A 20,343-nucleotide genomic window follows, 5' to 3' on the forward strand; every position below is an offset into this window, starting at 1 on the left:
GATTCGAGTTTTGGGGTCGTGTTGTTGTTAGTAGCGGCGTCGCGACGATCGGCGTCGGTAGGCGTCGTGACCCAATTCGATGCCGCTCCAAAAATCGACTGACGACAAAGAGACTAACTCGGGTTGATCTTTGATTCTCGAACGAAAAAAAAACGAAGTGGAGAGAGGAGGCAACAGAAGAGATAATGTCGTTCGTATCGGTCGTCGTCGTCGTCGTCAACGTTTAACATCCTCTCAAAGACGAAGATTCTTTAACTTAAAAACCGTCCTAATAGTTCAGTACAGTGCTTCTAAGTAACAACATCTAAAAAAATTCAAACTTTTTCGAGATTTTAAAACAAACCGAAAACAATGTAAAAAACTTTATTTTTTGTTTCATTTATTTTTTGAAAAAATAATAAATAAATAAAATAAAACAAAGTTTTCTGTGATAATTTCAACACAAAAAGACTTTTAAAACAACTTTTTATTGATATAATGAAGACAATGAAGAAAATAAAAGTGTTTGGAATCTTATTTAGTGTTTTATCTGTGTTAGTGTACTTTCCCCAATCAGCGATTACATTCGCTTATAAAAATTACACAAAACCAACGATAAAAACTAAATTCACTATCGAAGAATTAGTTAATGGTAATTTTCCGAAACGAACTTCCGATGATTTGGATTTAGATCCATGCAAATCTGGTAAGTACTAGAAATCGCTGGATTTTATGTTAATTAAAAACAATAATTTATTCATTAAATAATAAATTTACAGAAAAAAATTATTTCAAGGTTGAATTAAAATTGAAAAGATTAAATTTGTTTTTAAATGTTTTTTGTTTCATGGTGATATACCTATCAATTAGTTCTTGAGATAGCATTTTTTTTAATTCTCTTTTTTTAACAATTAAGCAAACTTAGATTTAAAAAATCATAATGATGATTTGAAACATTATGAAACAATAAGAAATTATTTATGGTCGATAAATTTTATCTTATTTCGTTTTTGAGATACTATTGTTTCATTTAAACATCTGATACTATTTTGTTCTCCTTCTTCTTTGCTAAAACTTTTTTTTCTTCTTTTCAGTCTCTGTGCAGTCTCTTTCTACTATTGTCAGTTTTCTTTTAGTATCATCATTTCTGCCCAGTGTTTGTTTAGTCTCTTTTTTTTTATTATTAGGCGTTGTCTGCCATTAGTAGTCTTCTTCTTGTGGTCTCCCACCTTTTTGTCCAGTTCTACATATAATGAGTCTCTAACTACTATTACCAGTCATGTCTTAACCGCCCTTCTTTCTGCCAAGTCTCTCTTTCTAGGCTCTGTTCAAAGTTTTTCTTCCATTATGAGGCTCTTTCTGTTATTTCCAGTATTGTCCTACTCTTCTTTTTCCTTTCTGCACAGTCTCTTTCTTCTCTTTCTAATCTCTGTTTAGTCTTTCTTTTATTATCAGGTTATTTTTATTATTATTACCAGTCTTCTTCTGGTTCCCTACCGATTTGTCCAGTTTCTTTCTTCTCTTTGTAGTCTCTGTTCAGAATTTTTCCTCCATAATGAGTCTCTAACTACTATTATCAGTCATGTCTTAACTGCCCTTCTTTCTGCCAAGTTTCTCTTTCTCTTTTTAGTCTCTGTTCAGAGTTATTCTTCAATTATGAGACTCTTTTTGCTATTACCAATCATATCCCAGTCTTCCGCCTTTCTGTACAGGGTGTCCAAATTTCGATGGGTTTGCAGGGTATCTCAGTTATTATGAAAGATAGAAAGTTGCGGCTTTCTCGAACCTGAGCTACTTTTTTATGAAACTTACAATGGCGCAAACCAAATTTTTATAGCCCTCTTCGTTTTTGATATACAGGGAGTGTTTCAAAATTTACGATTTTCAGACACCTCCTGTATCTCGGCTATCCGGAAACGTAAAAACGGGTTCTAATAGATTTTTTCACGTAGAATTTTTCTAATCATCACGGTTTTTGAGTTATAAAGAGTTAAGTATTTTAGAAGTTGAGTATTCAGTATTTGAGTTGTGTTTATGACTCAAAAACCGTGATGACTAGAAAAATTCTACGTGCACCATTGGATTCCATATGAAAAAATCTATTAGAATCCATTTTTACTTGTTTACTAAGTTTCCGGATAGCCGAGCTACAGGAGGTGTCTGAAAATCGTAAATTTCAAATACTCCCTGTATATCAAAAATGAAAAGGGCTATGAAAATTTGATTTGCGCCATTGTAAGTTTCACAAAAAAGTAGCTCAGGTTCGCGAAAGCCGCAACTTTGTATCTTTCATAATAACTGGGATACCCTGCAAACCCATCGAAATTTGGACACCCTGTACAGTTTCTTTCTTCTCTTTCTAATCTCTGTTTAGTCTTTCTTTTATTATCAGGTTATTTTTACTATTATTAGCAGTCTTCTTCTGGTTCCCTACCGATTTGTCCAGTTTCTTTCTTCTCTTTGTAGTCTCTGTTCAGAATTTTTCCTCCATAATGAGTCTCTAACTACTATTATCAGTCATGTTTTAACTGCCCTTCTTTCTGCCAAGTTTCTCTTTCTCTTTTTAGTCTCAGTTCAGAGTTATTCTTCCATTATGAGACTCATTTTGCTATTACCAATCATATCCCAGTCTTCCGCCTTTCTGTACAGGGTGTCCAAATTTCGATGGGTTTGCAGGGTATCCCAGTTATTATGAAAGATAGAAAGTTGCGGCTTTCGCGAACCTGAGCTACTTTTTTGTGAAACTTACAATGGCGCAAACCAAATTTTCATTTTTGATATACAGGAAGTATTTGAAATTTACGATTTTCAGACACCTCCTGTAGCTCGGCTATCCGGAAACTTAGTAAACAAGTAAAAATGGATTCTAATAGATTTTTTCACGTAGAATCCAATGGTGCACGTAGAATTTTTCTAATCATCACGGTTTTTGAGTTATAAAGAGTTAAGTATTTTAGAAGTTGAGTATTCAGTATTTGAGTTGTGTTTATGACTCAAAAACCGTGATGACTAGAAAAATTCTACGTGCACCATTGGATTCCACGTGAAAAAATCTATTAGAATCCATTTTTACTTGTTTACTAAGTTTCCGGATAGCCGAGCTACAGGAGGTGTCTGAAAATCGTAAATTTCAAATACTTCCTGTATATCAAAAATGAAAATTTGGTTTGCGCCATTGTAAGTTTCACAAAAAAGTAGCTCAGGTTCGCGAAAGCCGCAACTTTCTATCTTTCATAATAACTGGGATACCCTGCAAACCCATCGAAATTTGGACACCCTGTACAGTTTCTTTCTTCTCTTTCTAATCTCTGTTTAGTCTTTCTTTTATTATCAGGTTATTTTATTTTTACTATTATTAGCAGTCTTCTTCTGGTTCCCTACCGATTTGTCCAGTTTCTTTCTTCTCTTTGTAGTCTCTGTTCAGAATTTTTCCTCCATAATGAGTCTCTAACTACTATTATCAGTCATGTTTTAACTGCCCTTCTTTCTGCCAAGTTTCTCTTTCTCTTTTTAGTCTCAGTTCAGAGTTATTCTTCCATTATGAGACTCATTTTGCTATTACCAATCATATCCCAGTCTTCCGCCTTTCTGTACAGGGTGTCCAAATTTCGATGGGTTTGCAGGGTATCTCAGTTATTATGAAAGATAGAAAGTTGCGGCTTTCTCGAACCTGAGCTACTTTTTTGTGAAACTTACAATGGCGCAAACCAAATTTTTATAGCCCTCTTCGTTTTTGATATACAGGAAGTGTTTCAAAATTTACGATTTTCAGACACCTCCTGTATCTCGGCTATCCGGAAACGTAAAAACGGGTTCTAATAGATTTTTTCACGTAGAATCCAATGGTGCACGTAGAATTTTTCTAATCATCACGGTTTTTGAGTTATAAAGAGTTAAGTATTTTAGAAGTTGAGTATTCAGTATTTGAGTTGTGTTTATGACTCAAAAACCGTGATGACTAGAAAAATTCTACGTGCACCATTGGATTCCATATGAAAAAATCTATTAGAATCCATTTTTACTTGTTTACTAAGTTTCCGGATAGCCGAGCTACAGGAGGTGTCTGAAAATCGTAAATTTCAAATACTCCCTGTATATCAAAAATGAAAAGGGCTATGAAAATTTGATTTGCGCCATTGTAAGTTTCACAAAAAAGTAGCTCAGGTTCGCGAAAGCCGCAACTTTGTATCTTTCATAATAACTGGGATACCCTGCAAACCCATCGAAATTTGGACACCCTGTACAGTTTCTTTCTTCTCTTTCTAATCTCTGTTTAGTCTTTCTTTTATTATCAGGTTATTTTTACTATTATTAGCAGTCTTCTTCTGGTTCCCTACCGATTTGTCCAGTTTCTTTCTTCTCTTTGTAGTCTCTGTTCAGAATTTTTCCTCCATAATGAGTCTCTAACTACTATTATCAGTCATGTTTTAACTGCCCTTCTTTCTGCCAAGTTTCTCTTTCTCTTTTTACTTTTAGTTCAGAGTTATTCTTCCATTATGAGACTCTTTTTGCTATTACCAATCATATCCCAGTCTTCCGCCTTTCTGTACAGGGTGTCCAAATTTCGATGGGTTTGCAGGGTATCTCAGTTATTATGAAAGATAGAAAGTTGCGGCTTTCTCGAACCTGAGCTACTTTTTTGTGAAACTTACAATGGCGCAAACCAAATTTTTATAGCCCTCTTTGTTTTTGATATACAGGGAGTGTTTCAAAATTTACGATTTTCAGACACCTTCTGTATCTCGGCTATCCGGAAACGTAAAAACGGGTCCTAATAGATTTTTTCACGTAGAATCCAATGGTGCACGTAGAATTTTTCTAATCATCACGGTTTTTGAGGTATAAAGAGTTAAGTATTTTAGAAGTTGAGTATTCAGTATTTGAGTTGTGTTTATGACTCAAAAACCGTGATGACTAGAAAAATTCTACGTGCACCATTGGATTCCACGTGAAAAAATCTATTAGAATCCATTTTTACTTGTTTACTAAGTTTCCGGATAGCCGAGCTACAGGAGGTGTCTGAAAATCGTAAATTTCAAATACTCCCTGTATATCAAAAATGAAAAGGGCTATGAAAATTTGGTTTGCGCCATTGTAAGTTTCACAAAAAAGTAGCTCAGGTTCGCGAAAGCCGCAACTTTCTATCTTTCATAATAACTGGGATACCCTGCAAATCCATCGAAATTTGGACACCTGTACAGTTTCTTTCTTCTCTTTCTAATCTCTGTTTAATCTTTCTTTTATTATCAGGTTATTTTTACTATTATTAGCAGTCTTCTTCTGGTTCCCTCCCGATTTGTCCAGTTTCTTTCTTCTCTTTGTAGTCTGTGTTCAGAATTTTTCCTCCATAATGAGTCTCTAACTACTATTATCAGTCATGTCTTAACTGCCCTTCTTTCTGCCAAGTTTCTCTTTCTCTTTTTAGTCTCTGTTCAGAGTTATTCTTCCATTATGAGACTCTTTTTGCTATTACCAGTCATATCCAGTGTTGTTAAATAGCCGGGTATTTATTTTCAAGGGTAAATTTCCTGGATATATACCCGAGGGTATTTACCCAAGATGGGTATTTAGAGGTATTTATAAAATTTAATTTAAATTGAGTTGATGGCAGTTTTGCAAGCACTTCAAGAATGCAGAGTCGGTTATCGATATACCAAACTTATTTATAACATCCCCAAGAATGCTACAATGACGGTACAATTGCATGAAAGTACCGAAGAGGGTAAAAGTAGTAAAGTACTGATTATGAGTAAAACAAGGCGATACACTGTTGAACCCAAATTGTTCATCACAGTCCTCAGAGTGCATTTAGACAACTAGATTGGACCCAAAAAGGCCTAAACATTGATTGCAAATGCTTAAGTAATTTGCGCTATGCGGACGATATAGTTCTTATATCGGATAGCCTTGGAGAGATTAAACTAATGCTGAACAACTTAAAGGAGTTGTGTGCAAGAGTCGGTCTAAATATCTATGAGGAGTAATCAAAATTTATGATAAATCTTGTTCCCAGCTATAACATCGAAATTGGGGATAATGAGATTGAGAAGGTTGACAGCTATGTATATCTTGGCTATGAGGTTCGTGTATTGAGAGGTAATCAAACAAGCGAACTAAACAGAAGGATCACACTCGTGAGGCCAACCCAAAAGGCCAAGAAAGGCTTTCAATCAATGAGTGTTTCCGGTTATAACATAAGACTCCGAAACTTTAACATTAATTGTAGCCACTGCCAAGAGGGTCCAAGTTATGCAAAGATAGATGGAGAAGTCGATCCTGGGTCTAACTCTGAGGTACTACATACGAAATGAAGACCTATGAAGAAGAATAGGCGTAAATGAACTGGTGGTCAACATTGTGGCAAAGCTTAAGTGGAACTTGGCGGGTCATGTCGTGCAAATGAAGAATGAGCAGTTACTTGAGTGGACACCGCGAGTGAACAGACGAAGTAGGCGTGAAAAGTATGACCAACAATTGGATTCAGACAGCACAGAATAGAATCGAACGGGACAGAATAGGGAAGGTCTATGTCCAACAATGGACGCAGAGGACTGCTTGATGATAATAATCATAATAACTTGATCTAATCTAAATTACGACAGATTCGTTTAATGATAATACGTCTTTGATTATTGACAATTCCTCGTTTTCAACGTTCTTATCATCTTCCTCTTCATTTTTTTGGAATCTGATATACTTTGACTGGTATCACTTTTGTTCCCACTGTTTGGGTATTTACCCTAGGCCGGGGTAAATACCCGGATAAATACCCATTTTAGAAGTACCTACCCGTCGGGTATTTACCCAACGCCCATCACTGGTCATATCCCAGTCTTCTTTCTGTACAGTTTCTTTCTTCTCTTTCTAATCTCTGTTTAGTTTTTTCTTTTATTATCAGACTGTTTCTGCAAGTATTAGCTTTGTTCTGGTCCCCCAGCTTCCTGCCAAGTCCATTGTTCCTGCTTTCAGTCTCTGTAGAGTTTTTCTAGTTTTATCTTATTGTTAGCTCTTTTCTGTATAGTCTGTCTCATCCCTCTCTAGTCTCTGTTCATTCTCTTTCTTCTGTTATCAACCTGTTTATACCCTAGCCAACATGCTTACCAGAAAGCAAAATCAACAATTACCGCTCTCCATGCTTTGACTAGCATCTTAGAGGAGGCAATTGCAACCAAAGAGATAGCCCTTTGTGCTTTCATAGATATAGAGGGTGCGTTTGATAACACCTCATATGAATCCATAGAGAAGGCTTTAAACGCAAAAGACATACATCCGTCGACAATCAAGTGGTGCATAGCCATGTTGAAAAGTCGGCAGATCACAGCCAGTCTGGGAGGCGAGTCGCTGACTATAAAGGCGCTAAGAGGATGTCCCCAAGGGGGAGTGCTATCACCTCTATTATGGTGCCTGGTAGTTGATGACTTGATGAACATCCTAACTAAAAACGGATTTAAGATACAAGGGTATGCTGATGACCTGGTAATCACAATCCGAGGTAAATATGATTCAATCATAACTCAGCTAATGCAGAAAGCCCTACTACTCACCAGTACTTGGTGCAGAAGCAATGGGCTCAGCATCAATCCCAATAAAATCAAAATAGTCCCTTTCACTCGGAGAAGGAAGCTACAAATAAAAGCACCCTCCATTGAAAGCAGAACTATTAACCTCAAAACAGAAACTAAATACCTAGGGGTAATACTTGATAGTAAACTAAACTGGAACTCACACTTAGACAAGGTGAGGAAAAAGGCCATCATGGCAAACCAGATCTGCCGCAGGCTCCTAGGAAGGAACTGGGGTCTCAAACCACGAATGGCTCATTGGGCCTACGTAGCAATAATCAGACCCATGGTCGCCTACGCCTCATTGGTTTGGTGGCCAAAAACAAAACATAAGACAGCTCAACAACAGCTGGCACAAATCCAGCGGTTAGCATGTCTTAACATAACGGGTGCAATGAGATCCTGTCCGACGGCTGCTTTGGAAGCCCTACTCGGTCTCACACCGCTCCACATCTATATACAAAAGGAGGCAGCCTTAAGTGCCTTATCACTGAAAACAGTTTCTTCACTCAAGTTGATGCAGGGTAATCTCAGAGGACACCTCGAGATCCTCAAAGACCCATGTCTAAATCACCTGATTGAAATTAAAACGGACCTTATACCGACGGAATACAATTTCAACCAACCGTATAAGGTCATATTTAGTAGCAGGGATGATTGGGCGAAAGGAGGGCCTCAACTAAAAAGAGGAGCCCTAGCCTGGTACACCGATGCTTCAAAGACAGTAAGATCTAGAGTAGGCATGGGCATCAGTGGACCAAATAGCCACATCAAATTGCCCCTCAGCTCGGACTTAACAATTTTCCAAGCAGAAGTTCTTGCTATAAATTTCTGCACCGCTTTGAACCTACAGAAGGGACAAAAAGGTGCATCCATAAACATTTTCACAGACAGTCGGGGCGCCTTAAAGGCAATTCAGGCCTACACGTGTGGCTCCGCACTGATCAGAGAGTGCACCAACAACCTGAGAGAACTCGCTAGGGGCAATGATGTTACCCTATGGTGGGTTCCAGGTCACAGCAACATTGAGGGCAATGAGAAGGCCGACAAGCTGGCCAAAGAGGCAGCAAACACGCCCTTCATTGGACCCCAACCTGGATGTGGACTACAAAAAAGCCACCTAAAACAAATAATCAACAACTGGGAGGCTTCAAAGATAGCCTTACGCTGGAAAGAACTTCCAGGTCACAGACAAGCGAAGAGTATGATAGCACCGTCGCAAAACAAAACCAAAGAGGTTTTATGCCTCAGCAAAGGGGACAAGCTGAGGATCAAACTTGTCGACTATGCAACGACGAGTCAGAAACTGCTGAACATATACTGTGCAATTGCGTCGCCAGAGGACGTCTAAGGCACAACGTCTTCGGTAAAACTCCCCTGTTACCTACCGACATAAAGGTTCAAGACCTTAGGACAATACTAAGGTTCATTAAGGACCTACATTTGCCCTAAACCTTTGGAGGGCTAAAGTTACAATAGATCTTATAGGTCGCGGTAACGAGAGGGGCCGCCCTCCTCAGCCCGGCAGCAATAATAAATAAAAATAAATAATACCATTGGTAGTCATTTTCAAAATTTTTTAACTTTATTAAGTAAGAACAAGATGTTTTCTATCGCCAGTTTTTCTATTTCATGAGATGATTTCCGCTTTAATGAGTAACTCTTGACGATTTTATCATGTTGTAATTTTAATGTTTATGATAAATAAAGAAAAATATCTTTTTTCTTATTATTTTTGTTGTTGTTTTTAGTCTCATTTCTTTGAATAAAAAACGATAACGATTTTGATTCCGAGAAATAATAAAAAAAAAAACCCGGAGCAGTTACCGCTCTGCGGACAAATTATCCGCAGCACAATTTATTTTAGGGTTATCACTTTCAAAAGAAACGATTAAAAACAGCATTTAAATTGGAGAAAAAAAGCGGAGCGTGCGTACACTGCTGATAAAATTGACATATTATTTAATTTATTGGTCGGTTCGATTTATTTCCATAATTAAACTTTAAATTTAGTTTTGATTTTAATCGATGATTTATGATCCTTTTCCTAATAAATTAGGAAACAAATAGTTCTTATCGCTTGTTTACAAAACAAAAGGAGAAAATAAATTTCATTTTGAATGCAACTTTGTTAAATATTTAGTTTTTGTTAATCCGAATTTTAGCATTTATTGTGAGTGGTGGTGGAAATCGATATTCGAGTCGGTGAAAATTTTTAATTACAGAGAGGAAACGCGGAAACTCGCAAATTCGTTCAACTGGAAGGGGATAGTAGCGTTGTTTGCGCGCAAATAGCTACTGTTTGCATTCCAATCCGGTGATTTATTAATAAATGATTTATACATCATGAAACAACTCCCCAGGGATCAATTCACCCCCCAATAATCGTAAATTTTAACTAAACTTTTATTCAAAACACTTTTTTAGAGACAGCAACTTTTTTATTTTTTTTCTTCCAAGAGATAACCTTATTTTTTAGAGTTCAAAAGTCGATAAAGAAATTATTTATCAAATAAAACATGGAGACAAATCGTCTGTTGTAAAACTTTAAATCATACATACAAAGATTTCTTCTCACGAACAAAATATCTCGCTTCCAAAACAAGTTCTATTTGAGCGAAGGATTAAAAAAAAAGCTTACAATAAAACGAAACGAAATGAAAATCAGCTCGTTCCAGTTCTGAATACACGAACATACTCTCTCTGTATGAATACACTTTGGAGATGAATAGAAATTCCTCTCGCTCTCCTCCAAAGCATTCAAAACCATCTTTTCAATGGAGTTATTCAGTTACACACACGTTTTGTACACCCGAAACAATACCCATCTCTGTATATACACGTTTTTTACCGCCTCAACTTTGTCAAATAACAAAAAAAAAAAAATGAAATAACATCAAGATGAAACCTTATATGCAAGATATAAATAACAAATAAATAATTCAACCTTGACATATTTGCATAATAAATTATCATTTTTTAATAACATCAAGATCAAATCATGTTGTAAACAATCTTATTAATTTATGAATTAATTTTTAGGAATGTTTCTCGGCGATATCGCGATCCCCGATGATGTCCCAACAACGGGATTTAAAAAGGATCAAGATCAATTAAGAAAATTAGTTTTAGAAGGGCTTCAAATCGAAGAGGAAGGTCTGTTAGAGCTGATCAAAAAGAAACATAAACAACCGCTCCCCCACGATGTTATCAAAGATTACAACGACCCCGTTGATAAATTTTCGCAAAATTTGGGCGATTTAAAACAAGATTTCACAGTTCGAGCCTCATCGCAACCGTTTTTCGATGTTAAACTTAAGGAAAATCTTAAAAATGAAAGAAAAATACGACATCAAAAAAGATCGAGAAAAAGAAAAAATGAAAATTCTCAAAAGTTAAAAAATCAAATTTCTTAGTTATTTATTAAATTTATATATTTTTAATTTTTAGTGAAGAAATGACATCATCTTTACCCCCGCAAAAATTAAGCGAAGATTTTCCAATTCACGAATTCGAGCCCAAATTTGATTTTCGATCGAAATTAAATACTGAAATTGGAAATATTTACGGGGAAAAGTCGATTCATCGCAGGATAACGAGAGCTGCGACGGCTCGGAAAGAAAGGGTTTGGGATTACGGTGTTATTCCGTACGAAATCGATGGTAATTTTAGCGGGCAACACAAAGCTTTGTTTAAACAGGCGATGAGACATTGGGAAAATTTTACTTGTGTAAAATTCGTTGAAAGATCCGTCATAGATCACCCGAATTATATCTTGTTCACCGAGAGACCTTGTGGGTAAGACCCAAAAAAATAAATTAACAAATTAAAAATTTTTATTAAAAAATTTATAATCAGCGTTAAAAATGCTTTAAAATGAACCCAAACATGACCTACTTTGCAATTAAAGCTTTTTATAAAATCCAAGAAGGTCGAAAATAATTAATTCGTAAATTTTATGGTAGATAATTAAAAAACGTTTGAAATGAACCCAAAATCGACATATCTAGGAATTATAACACCCGAGATATCCACAATCCACAATCTACAATCCTTACTGCAGGGTTTTTAGGTATATTTCAATTTATTCGTCCAGATGTGAGGTTAGAAGTTTAGTGAAAGTGGTGTTGTTGAATTTTGTTGTTCAAAAAGGTATCTCTTTAATAAATGGTTATTAGGTGTGATTATTACAGATCATTTTAAGAAGAAAGCATTAAGCTTTAATTTAAAATAACTCTTATTCCTTAATTTCAATAAATACCGCTTCCAGGAAATTTTAATTTATCATCTTTTTTGACACTTTTAGATTATACGAAAATGTAAGTTTTATTTCAACATTTTTTCTCAATATTTTTTCAATCCAACCCAACAATTATTATACATTGTTTTAAAGAGAAAGCTTTGAGCTTTAATTTAGAACAAGTCTCATTCCTTAATTTCAATAAATACGACTTCCAGGATTTTTTAAATTAGCTTCTTTTTTGACAGTTTTAGGTTATACGAAAATGTAAGTTTTGTTTCAACATTTTTTTTCTTAATATTTTTCCAATCCAACCCAGCAATTATTATACATCATTTTAAAGAGAAAGCTTTGAGCTTTAATTTAGAACAAGTCTCATTCCTTAATTTCAATAAATACAGCTTCCAGGAATTTTTAAATTATGTAGTTTCTTTTTTGACACTTTTAGGTTATACGAAAATGTAAGTTTTGTTTCAACATTTTTTTTCTTAATATTTTTCCAATCCAACCCAACAATTATTATACATCGTTTTAAAGAGAAAGCTTTGAGCTTTAATTTAGAACAAGTCTCATTTCTTAATTTCAATAAATACGGCTTCCAGGAATTTTTAAATTAGCTTCTTTTTTGACAGTCTTAGGTTATACGAAAATGTAAGTTTTATTTCAACATTTTTTCTCAATATTTTTTCAATCCAACCCAACAATTATTATACATTGTTTTAAAGAGAAAGCTTTGAGCTTTAATTTAGAACAAGTCTCATTCCTTAATTTCAATAAATACGGCTTCCAGGAATTTTTAAATTAGCTTCTTTTTTGACAGTTTTAGGTTATACGAAAATGTAAGTTTTGTTTCAACATTTATATTCTTAATATTTTTCCAATCCAACCCAACAATCATTATACATCGTTTTAAAGAGAAAGCTTTGAGCTTTAATTTAGAACAAGTCTCATTCCTTAATTTCAATAAATACGGCTTCCAGGAATTTTTAAATTAGCTTCTTTTTTGACAGTTTTAGGTTATACGAAAATGTAAGTTTTGTTTCAACATTTATATTCTTAATATTTTTCCAATCCAACCCAACAATCATTATACATCGTTTTAAAGAGAAAGCTTTGAGCTTTAATTTAGAACAAGTCTCATTCCTTAATTTCAATAAATACGGCTTCCAGGAATTTTTAAATTAGCTTCTTTTTTGACAGTTTTAGGTTATACGAAAATGTAAGTTTTGTTTCAACATTTATTTTCTTAATATTTTTCCAATCCAACCCAACAATCATTATACATCGTTTTGAAGAGAAAGCTTTGAGCTTTAATTTAGAACAACTCTCATTCCTTAATTTCAATAAATACGGCTTCCAGGAATTTTTAAATTAGCTTCTTTTTTGACAGTTTTAGATTATACGAAAATGTAAGTTTTATTTCAACATTTTTTCTCAATATTTTTTCAATCCAACCCAACAATTATTATACATTGTTTTAAAGAGAAAGCTTTGAGCTTTAATTTAGAACAAGTCTCATTCCTTAATTTCAATAAATACAGCTTCCAGGAATTTTTAAATTAGTTTCTTTTTTGACACTTTTAGGTTATACGAAAATGTAAGTTTTGTTTCAACATTTTTTTTCTTAATATTTTTCCAATCCAACCCAACAATTATTATACATCATTTTAAAGAGAAAGCTTTGAGCTTTAATTTAGAACAAGTCTCATTCCATGATTTCAATAAATACGGCTTCCAGGAATTTTTAAATTAGCTTCTTTTTTGGCAGTTTTAGATTATACGAAAATGTAAGTTTTGTTTCTTAATATTTTTCCAATCCAACCCAACAATTATTATACATCGTTTTAAAGAGAAAGCTTTGAGCTTTAATTTAAAACAAGTCTCATTCCTTAATTTCAATAAATACAGCTTCCAGGAATTTTTAAATTGTGTAGTTTCTTTTTTGACACTTTTAGGTTATACGAAAATGTAAGTTTTGTTTCAACATTTTTTTTCTTAATATTTTTCCAATCCAACCCAACAATTATTATACATCATTTTAAAGAGAAAGCTTTGAGCTTTAATTTAGAGCAAGTCTCATTCCTTAATTTCAATAAATACAGCTTCCAGGAATTTTTAAATTAGTTTCTTTTTTGACACTTTTAGGTTATACGAAAATGTAAGTTTTGTTTCAACATTTTTTTTCTTAATATTTTTCCAATCCAACCCAACAATTATTATACATCATTTTAAAGAGAAAGCTTTGAGCTTTAATTTAGAACAAGTCTCATTCCATGATTTCAATAAATACGGCTTCCAGGAATTTTTAAATTAGCTTCTTTTTTGGCAGTTTAGATTATACGAAAATGTAAGTTTTGTTTCTTAATATTTTTCCAATCCAACCCAACAATTATTATACATCGTTTTAAAGAGAAAGCTTTGAGCTTTAATTTAGAACAAGTCTCATTCCTTAATTTCAATAAATACGGCTTCCAGGAATTTTTAAATTAGCTTCTTTTTTGACAGTTTTAGGTTATACGAAAATGTAAGTTTTGTTTCAACATTTATTTTCTTAATATTTTTCCAATCCAACCCAACAATCATTATACATCGTTTTAAAGAGAAAGCTTTGAGCTTTAATTTAGAACAAGTCTCATTCCTTAATTTCAATAAATACGGCTTCCAGGAATTTTTAAATTAGCTTCTTTTTTGACAGTTTTAGGTTATACGAAAATGTAAGTTTTGTTTCAACATTTATTTTCTTAATATTTTTCCAATCCAACCCAACAATTATTATACATCATTTTAAAGAGAAAGCTTTGAGCTTTAATTTAGAACAAGTCTCATTCCATAATTTCAATAAATACGGCTTCCAGGAATTTTTAAATTAGCTTCTTTTTTGGCAGTTTTAGGTTATACGAAAATGTAAGTTTTGTTTCAACATTTTTTTTCTTAATATTTTTCCAATCCAACCCAACAATTATTATACATCATTTTAAAGAGAAAGCTTTGAGCTTTAATTTAGAGCAAGTCTCATTCCATAATTTCAATAAATACGGCTTCCAAGAATTTTTAAATTAGCTTCTTTTTTGGCAGTTTTAGGTTATACGAAAATGTAAGTTTTGTTTCAACATTTTTTTTCTTAATATTTTTCCAATCCAACCCAACAATTATTATACATCATTTTAAAGAGAAAGCTTTGAGCTTTAATTTAGAACAAGTCTCATTCCTTAATTTCAATAAATACGGCTTCCAGGAATTTTTAAATTAGCTTCTTTTTTGACAGTTTTAGGTTATACGAAAATGTAAGTTTTGTTTCAACATTTATTTTCTTAATATTTTTCCAATCCAACCCAACAATCATTATACATCGTTTTAAAGAGAAAGCTTTGAGCTTTAATTTAGAACAAGTCTCATTCCATAATTTCCATAAATACGGCTTCCAGGAATTTTTAAATTAGCTTCTTTTTTGGCAGTTTTAGATTATACGAAAATGTAAGTTTTGTTTCTTAATATTTTTCCAATCCAACCCAACAATTATTATACATCGTTTTAAAGAGAAAGCTTTGAGCTTTAATTTAGAGCAAGTCTCATTCCTTAATTTCAATAAATACGGCTTCCAGGAATTTTTAATTTATCACCTTTTTTGACACTTTTAGGTTATACAAAAATGTAAGTCTTGTTTCCACTTTTTTTTTTAATATTTTTCCAATCTACCCCAACGATTATTACATATCGATTTAAACAGAAACCTTTAAGCTTCAATTTAAAATTAGTTTAATTTCTTAATTTTAATAAACGCGGTTGCCAAAAAATTTTGAATTAGCATCTTTTTTGACACATAGATTATGCGAAAATGTTGGTTTTTGCTCAATATGTTTTTTCTCAATATTCTATCAGATTTTCGTCGTTCTGTAGCTGCAGGTCTGATAAATAAATATTCAAATTTACTGCGTCCACGAAAATGCCATAGAAAGAGGAAGTTGTAAAAATTGTTCTGCCAAAGCTAGACCCCACTCAATTTATGTTGTAATGAAAGAAAGAACTGTTTTTCTGAATATCATAATGTGATTTAGCTAAAGCAAGTGTTACTTATTCTCTAAAGTAATAAAAAATGTATTATTTTTATATTAGTAATAAAAGTTTTTGTATACAGCAACATCACTAAAATATATTTTGATGCTTGACGGTTTTAATTCTGTAACAAAGTTTCAAAATTTTTGACTTCTTGGGACACAAAGGGTTAAAATTCATTAAATTAATTTTCAAGATAATTAATATTGTACGTTAAAAGTGAGCATAAGCACATAAAAATTGAGAAATCGATTCTTTTTCGTTATATCCGACATAAACCATTCACTTCCGGTTTTTATTTTTTAACGAAAACATATCGTGTTTGGTATCAAATTAAAGCTTATTCAATAAAATATAATAATTTGATGTATTTAGATAGTTTTAAGAATTACTTTGAGTAATATTAAAAAAATATATATTTTAGGTGTTGTTCGTTCGTTGGAAAACGTGGAAATGGTGCTCAAGCTATAAGTATTGGAAAAAATTGCGATAAATTCGGAATTGTCGTCCACGAATTAGGTCACGTGGTCGGGTTTTGGCATGAACACACACGCCCGGATCGGGATAAACACGTTAACATCAATAGGGACCATATCATGAATGGTAAATTTAAATTTTTCTTTTTATGCTATAACGAATTTTTTTTTGATTATTCTTTTTAAATAGGTCAAGAGTACAACTTTAATAAATTGAATGAAGAGGAAGTGAACTCGTTGGGATTAACTTACGATTACGATTCCATTATGCACTACGCTAGAAACACGTTTTCGAAGGGCACGTATTTGGATACGATTCAACCGGTTGATATGCCATCAAGGAAAAGGCCCGAGATTGGGCAGCGATTACGTTTGAGCGAAGGGGATATTGCACAAACAAATCTTTTGTATAAATGTCCAAGTAAGTAAATTAAATTGGATTAATAATTAATTCGATTTTTTTAATTTATTTTAAGAATGTGGCAGAACTTTCCAAGCTAATTCGGCGACGATAATTTCCCCAAATTACTTAGATCATAGTCTTCCGGAGGATGGGGAAAAATGCGAATGGAGGATATCGGCTACTCACGGAGAAAGAATTAATTTAAACATAACCGATTTCGATGTTGCGAAATCAACAGATTGTCGCACTGATTATTTAGAAATACGAGATGGTTATTGGCACAAATCTCCTTTATTAGCAAAATTTTGTGGTTCAAAAGCAATATCGGGCCCGGTCGTTTCTTCTGGGAGCAGAATGTTGCTCACTTTAGTCATGAAAAATGGGGGCCACCGTGGTTTCTCCGCAAATTACGAAGCTGTTTGCGGCGGAGATTTAGATTTAGAAACAAGTAGACACTTAGAATCCCCGAATTTCCCCGAGGAATACCAACCGAATAAAGAATGCATTTGGAGGTTATCTGTTCCAGAGGGGTATCAAGTCACTTTACAATTTCAATCCTTTGAAATTGAAAATCACGACAATTGCGTTTATGATTACGTTGAGGTTCGAGATGGGTTAACTAAGGAGAGCCAAAGCATCGGGGTTTATTGTGGATACAAAGTCCCCGGAAATATCACATCAACCGGAAATCATCTTTGGGTGAAATTCGTTTCGGATGGTTCGGTTCAGAAAGCTGGCTTTTCGGCGACTTTTATGAAAGAATTAGATGAATGCTCGATGGTGAATCATGGTTGCGCCCAAGAATGTATTAACACTTTGGGTTCTTATAAATGCGCGTGTCGAATTGGTTATGAATTGCATTCGGATGGAAAAAATTGCGAGGATGCTTGCGGTGGAGTTTATGACACGGAGAACGGCACGATCACATCCCCATCATTCCCTCAACTTTACCCCCCAGATAAACACTGCGTTTGGGAAATCATAACGTTCCCGGAACACCGCATCAATTTAAACTTCACCCATTTCGATTTAGAAGGAAATAGTAATTTAAATAAACCTGTATGTGAATACGATGTCATTGAAATTTATAATAAATACAGTGATGTAAAGTTAACAAAAATAGGATCATTTTGTGGTGGAAAACCGCCGACTGCGATCACCTCAGAAACGAACGTTTTAAGAATTGTTTTTAAATCGGATGTGAGCGTGCAAAAAACCGGATTTGCCGCCGTTTTTCAAACGGATCGAGATGAATGTGCTATAAATAAAGGCGGTTGTGAGCACGAATGTGTTAACACGATCGGTTCGTATTCTTGCACTTGCCATAATGGGTTTACTTTGCACGAAAACGGAAGGGATTGTAAAGAAGGTGGTTGTAAATATGAAATTAACTCCCCTTACGGGATAATATCATCGCCGAATTACCCCGAATATTATCCGAGCCAAAAAGATTGCATTTGGCACTTTCAAACAACCCCGGGGCATAGAATTAAAATTATGTTTTTAAGTTTTGACATTGAATCGCATCAAGAATGCTCTTATGATCATATTGTATTTTATGACGGGGATTCCCCGGAATCGACCATTTTAGGACGATTTTGCGGATTAAAAACTCCACATCCAATCGTTGCAACTTGTAATCAAATGTATATGGTGTTCAAATCGGATGGTTCGGTTCAAAGAAAAGGATTTCAGGTTAATTAATTAATAATTTAATTCATTACAAAAATTAATGATTTATTTTTAGGCGACTTACGTTTCGGTTTGTGGGGGCCACCTTCAGGCGACGAATGAAAGAAAACATTTTTATTCCCACTCGAAATTTGGAAGCATGCCTTACGAACATAAAACCGATTGCGATTGGACGATAGAAGCGATGACCGGGTTAAACGTGCGTTTAACTTTTGTTACCTTTGATATTGAAGGAGACCCAGAATGTAATTACGATTATATCGAGATTTTTAGCGGGTTAGATTCAAGTGGATCTTCGTATGGAAGATTTTGTGGGAAAACTGTAAGATTAAAATCATTTAGGTAATTAAAAATCTATTTCTAATTTAAAAATTTGTTTTTAAGAGACCATCCGATATAATATCAGTAAACGAAGCGTTACTAATCAGATTTAAAACTGACGATTCATTATCATTTAAAGGATTTAGCATAGCTTACGAAGCGATCGAACCTTACGAAAGTGAAGAGGAAGTGTGAAAAGGCGATAAAAATAAATCAAGAACGGACAATAATACGTAATAACCGTGTTAGTATTTATTTTTAGAAACCGTGCTTAGGTACTTACGTTTTCTGACTATTTATTAGTCTTTGACGGATTTTAGTATGTGTAGTGTCGTGTTTGTGATAGAGTCAATGTTGTACACGAGAGAAAAAGTTTCCAAAATAATCGAATTTTAACCAAAACAAAACAAATTAAATTTGAAAAGTGTGTGCCATATGAATAAATTAGAATTATTAGTTTAATGTGATTTTTTTTAATAAATACCTCAATTATTCTATTACATTACATTACATTACATAGAATACATATCGGGTAGGCGGACCAACCAACCTTGCACCGCGACCCTAAGGATCTATTGTACCCCGATAGATATCGTTATCAAATTTCACCGTGCAGTCCAATGCTCTTAACGATTCAGATCTTTTGAGGAGATAAACTGCGACCCAAAAATCGAGAATCTGATACGGTTAACGGCAGGGAAAAAAACATGCTCAACCGTCTCTGCTTCCTCCGCACATAGTCGGCATTCAACATCGTCGGCTAAACCCAACAAGTTGAGGTGTGCTTTTAATCGGCAGTGCCCAGTTAAAACACCCATTAGAACTTTTATGCTACTACGGGCAAGTCCTAAAATATTCCCGGGTCTCATTCCAGGAGAACTGGTCCACAGTAGGCGAAGTCTCTCTTCAGCCCACAGTCCAATCCTATATTTGGCCATCGCAAATGATACACCAACTGCTGGTTCCGGTCCCACAAACGCTTCAGCGCTGCCATCTCGTGCTAGCTTATCTGCCGCTTCATTGCCAGCAACACCAGAGTGACCCAGGACCCAGATCAGAGAGACTCTGTTATCACAACTCAGTGTGTTTAATATTCTCTTACAATCATTAACCAGAGCCGACACCGTTTTCACGGCTTGCAGCGCCTGGGGAGCGGCTTGACTGTCTGAGAAGATTCGTACTGTCATGTTCTTCACCCCTCTTTCAAGAAGGATTTTAGCACCCATGTCAATAGCAAATACTTCCGCCTGGAATACAGTACAGGGTGTCCCAATTTCGATGTCCGCATAGGCTATCTCCGAAACTAAAAGAGAAGGAAAAAAAGTAGCTTACATGTCATGATCTCGTTTTTCGAGGAAATGCTAATGCCGAAAACTCCGAACAGCTATCGTCTTTTGTTTTCGCCCTATCGGCGAAAACTGAAAATTTTGCGAAAACGACAATAGCGAATATCTCACTTATTATCAAAGATGGAGTATTATAAATAAAACATTATATGGGCAACTTTTTACGAAGAATGCAGTGGCGTAGGTAGAATTTTTTTCCCATCTTTTATTTTCGAGATTTTAGACGTAACTTTATTTTTTTAAATGGAAACCATAGTTGGCTATGACTTAA

The 20,343-nt window shown here is 34.4% G+C and overlaps 1 protein-coding gene across 1 annotated transcript; it reads left to right on the forward strand.

Annotated features, from left to right (window-relative positions):
• The first annotated feature begins 31 nt into the window (after positions 1 to 31).
• LOC111418600 (protein tolkin-like) lies at positions 32 to 19,188 on the forward strand. The gene is made up of 8 exons (XM_023051165.2): positions 32 to 685; positions 10,584 to 10,935; positions 10,992 to 11,339; positions 16,259 to 16,437; positions 16,501 to 16,731; positions 16,787 to 18,408; positions 18,461 to 18,727; positions 18,790 to 19,188. The coding sequence occupies exons 1-8, from the start codon at positions 478 to 480 to the stop codon at positions 18,919 to 18,921; spliced, it is 3,339 nt and encodes a 1,112-aa protein (XP_022906933.2). The 5' UTR covers positions 32 to 477; the 3' UTR covers positions 18,922 to 19,188.
• Positions 19,189 to 20,343: the final 1,155 nt, after the last annotated feature.

Source organism: Onthophagus taurus, chromosome 3 (assembly GCF_036711975.1).
Source record: "Onthophagus taurus isolate NC chromosome 3, IU_Otau_3.0, whole genome shotgun sequence".
NCBI lineage: Eukaryota > Metazoa > Arthropoda > Insecta > Coleoptera > Scarabaeidae > Onthophagus > Onthophagus taurus.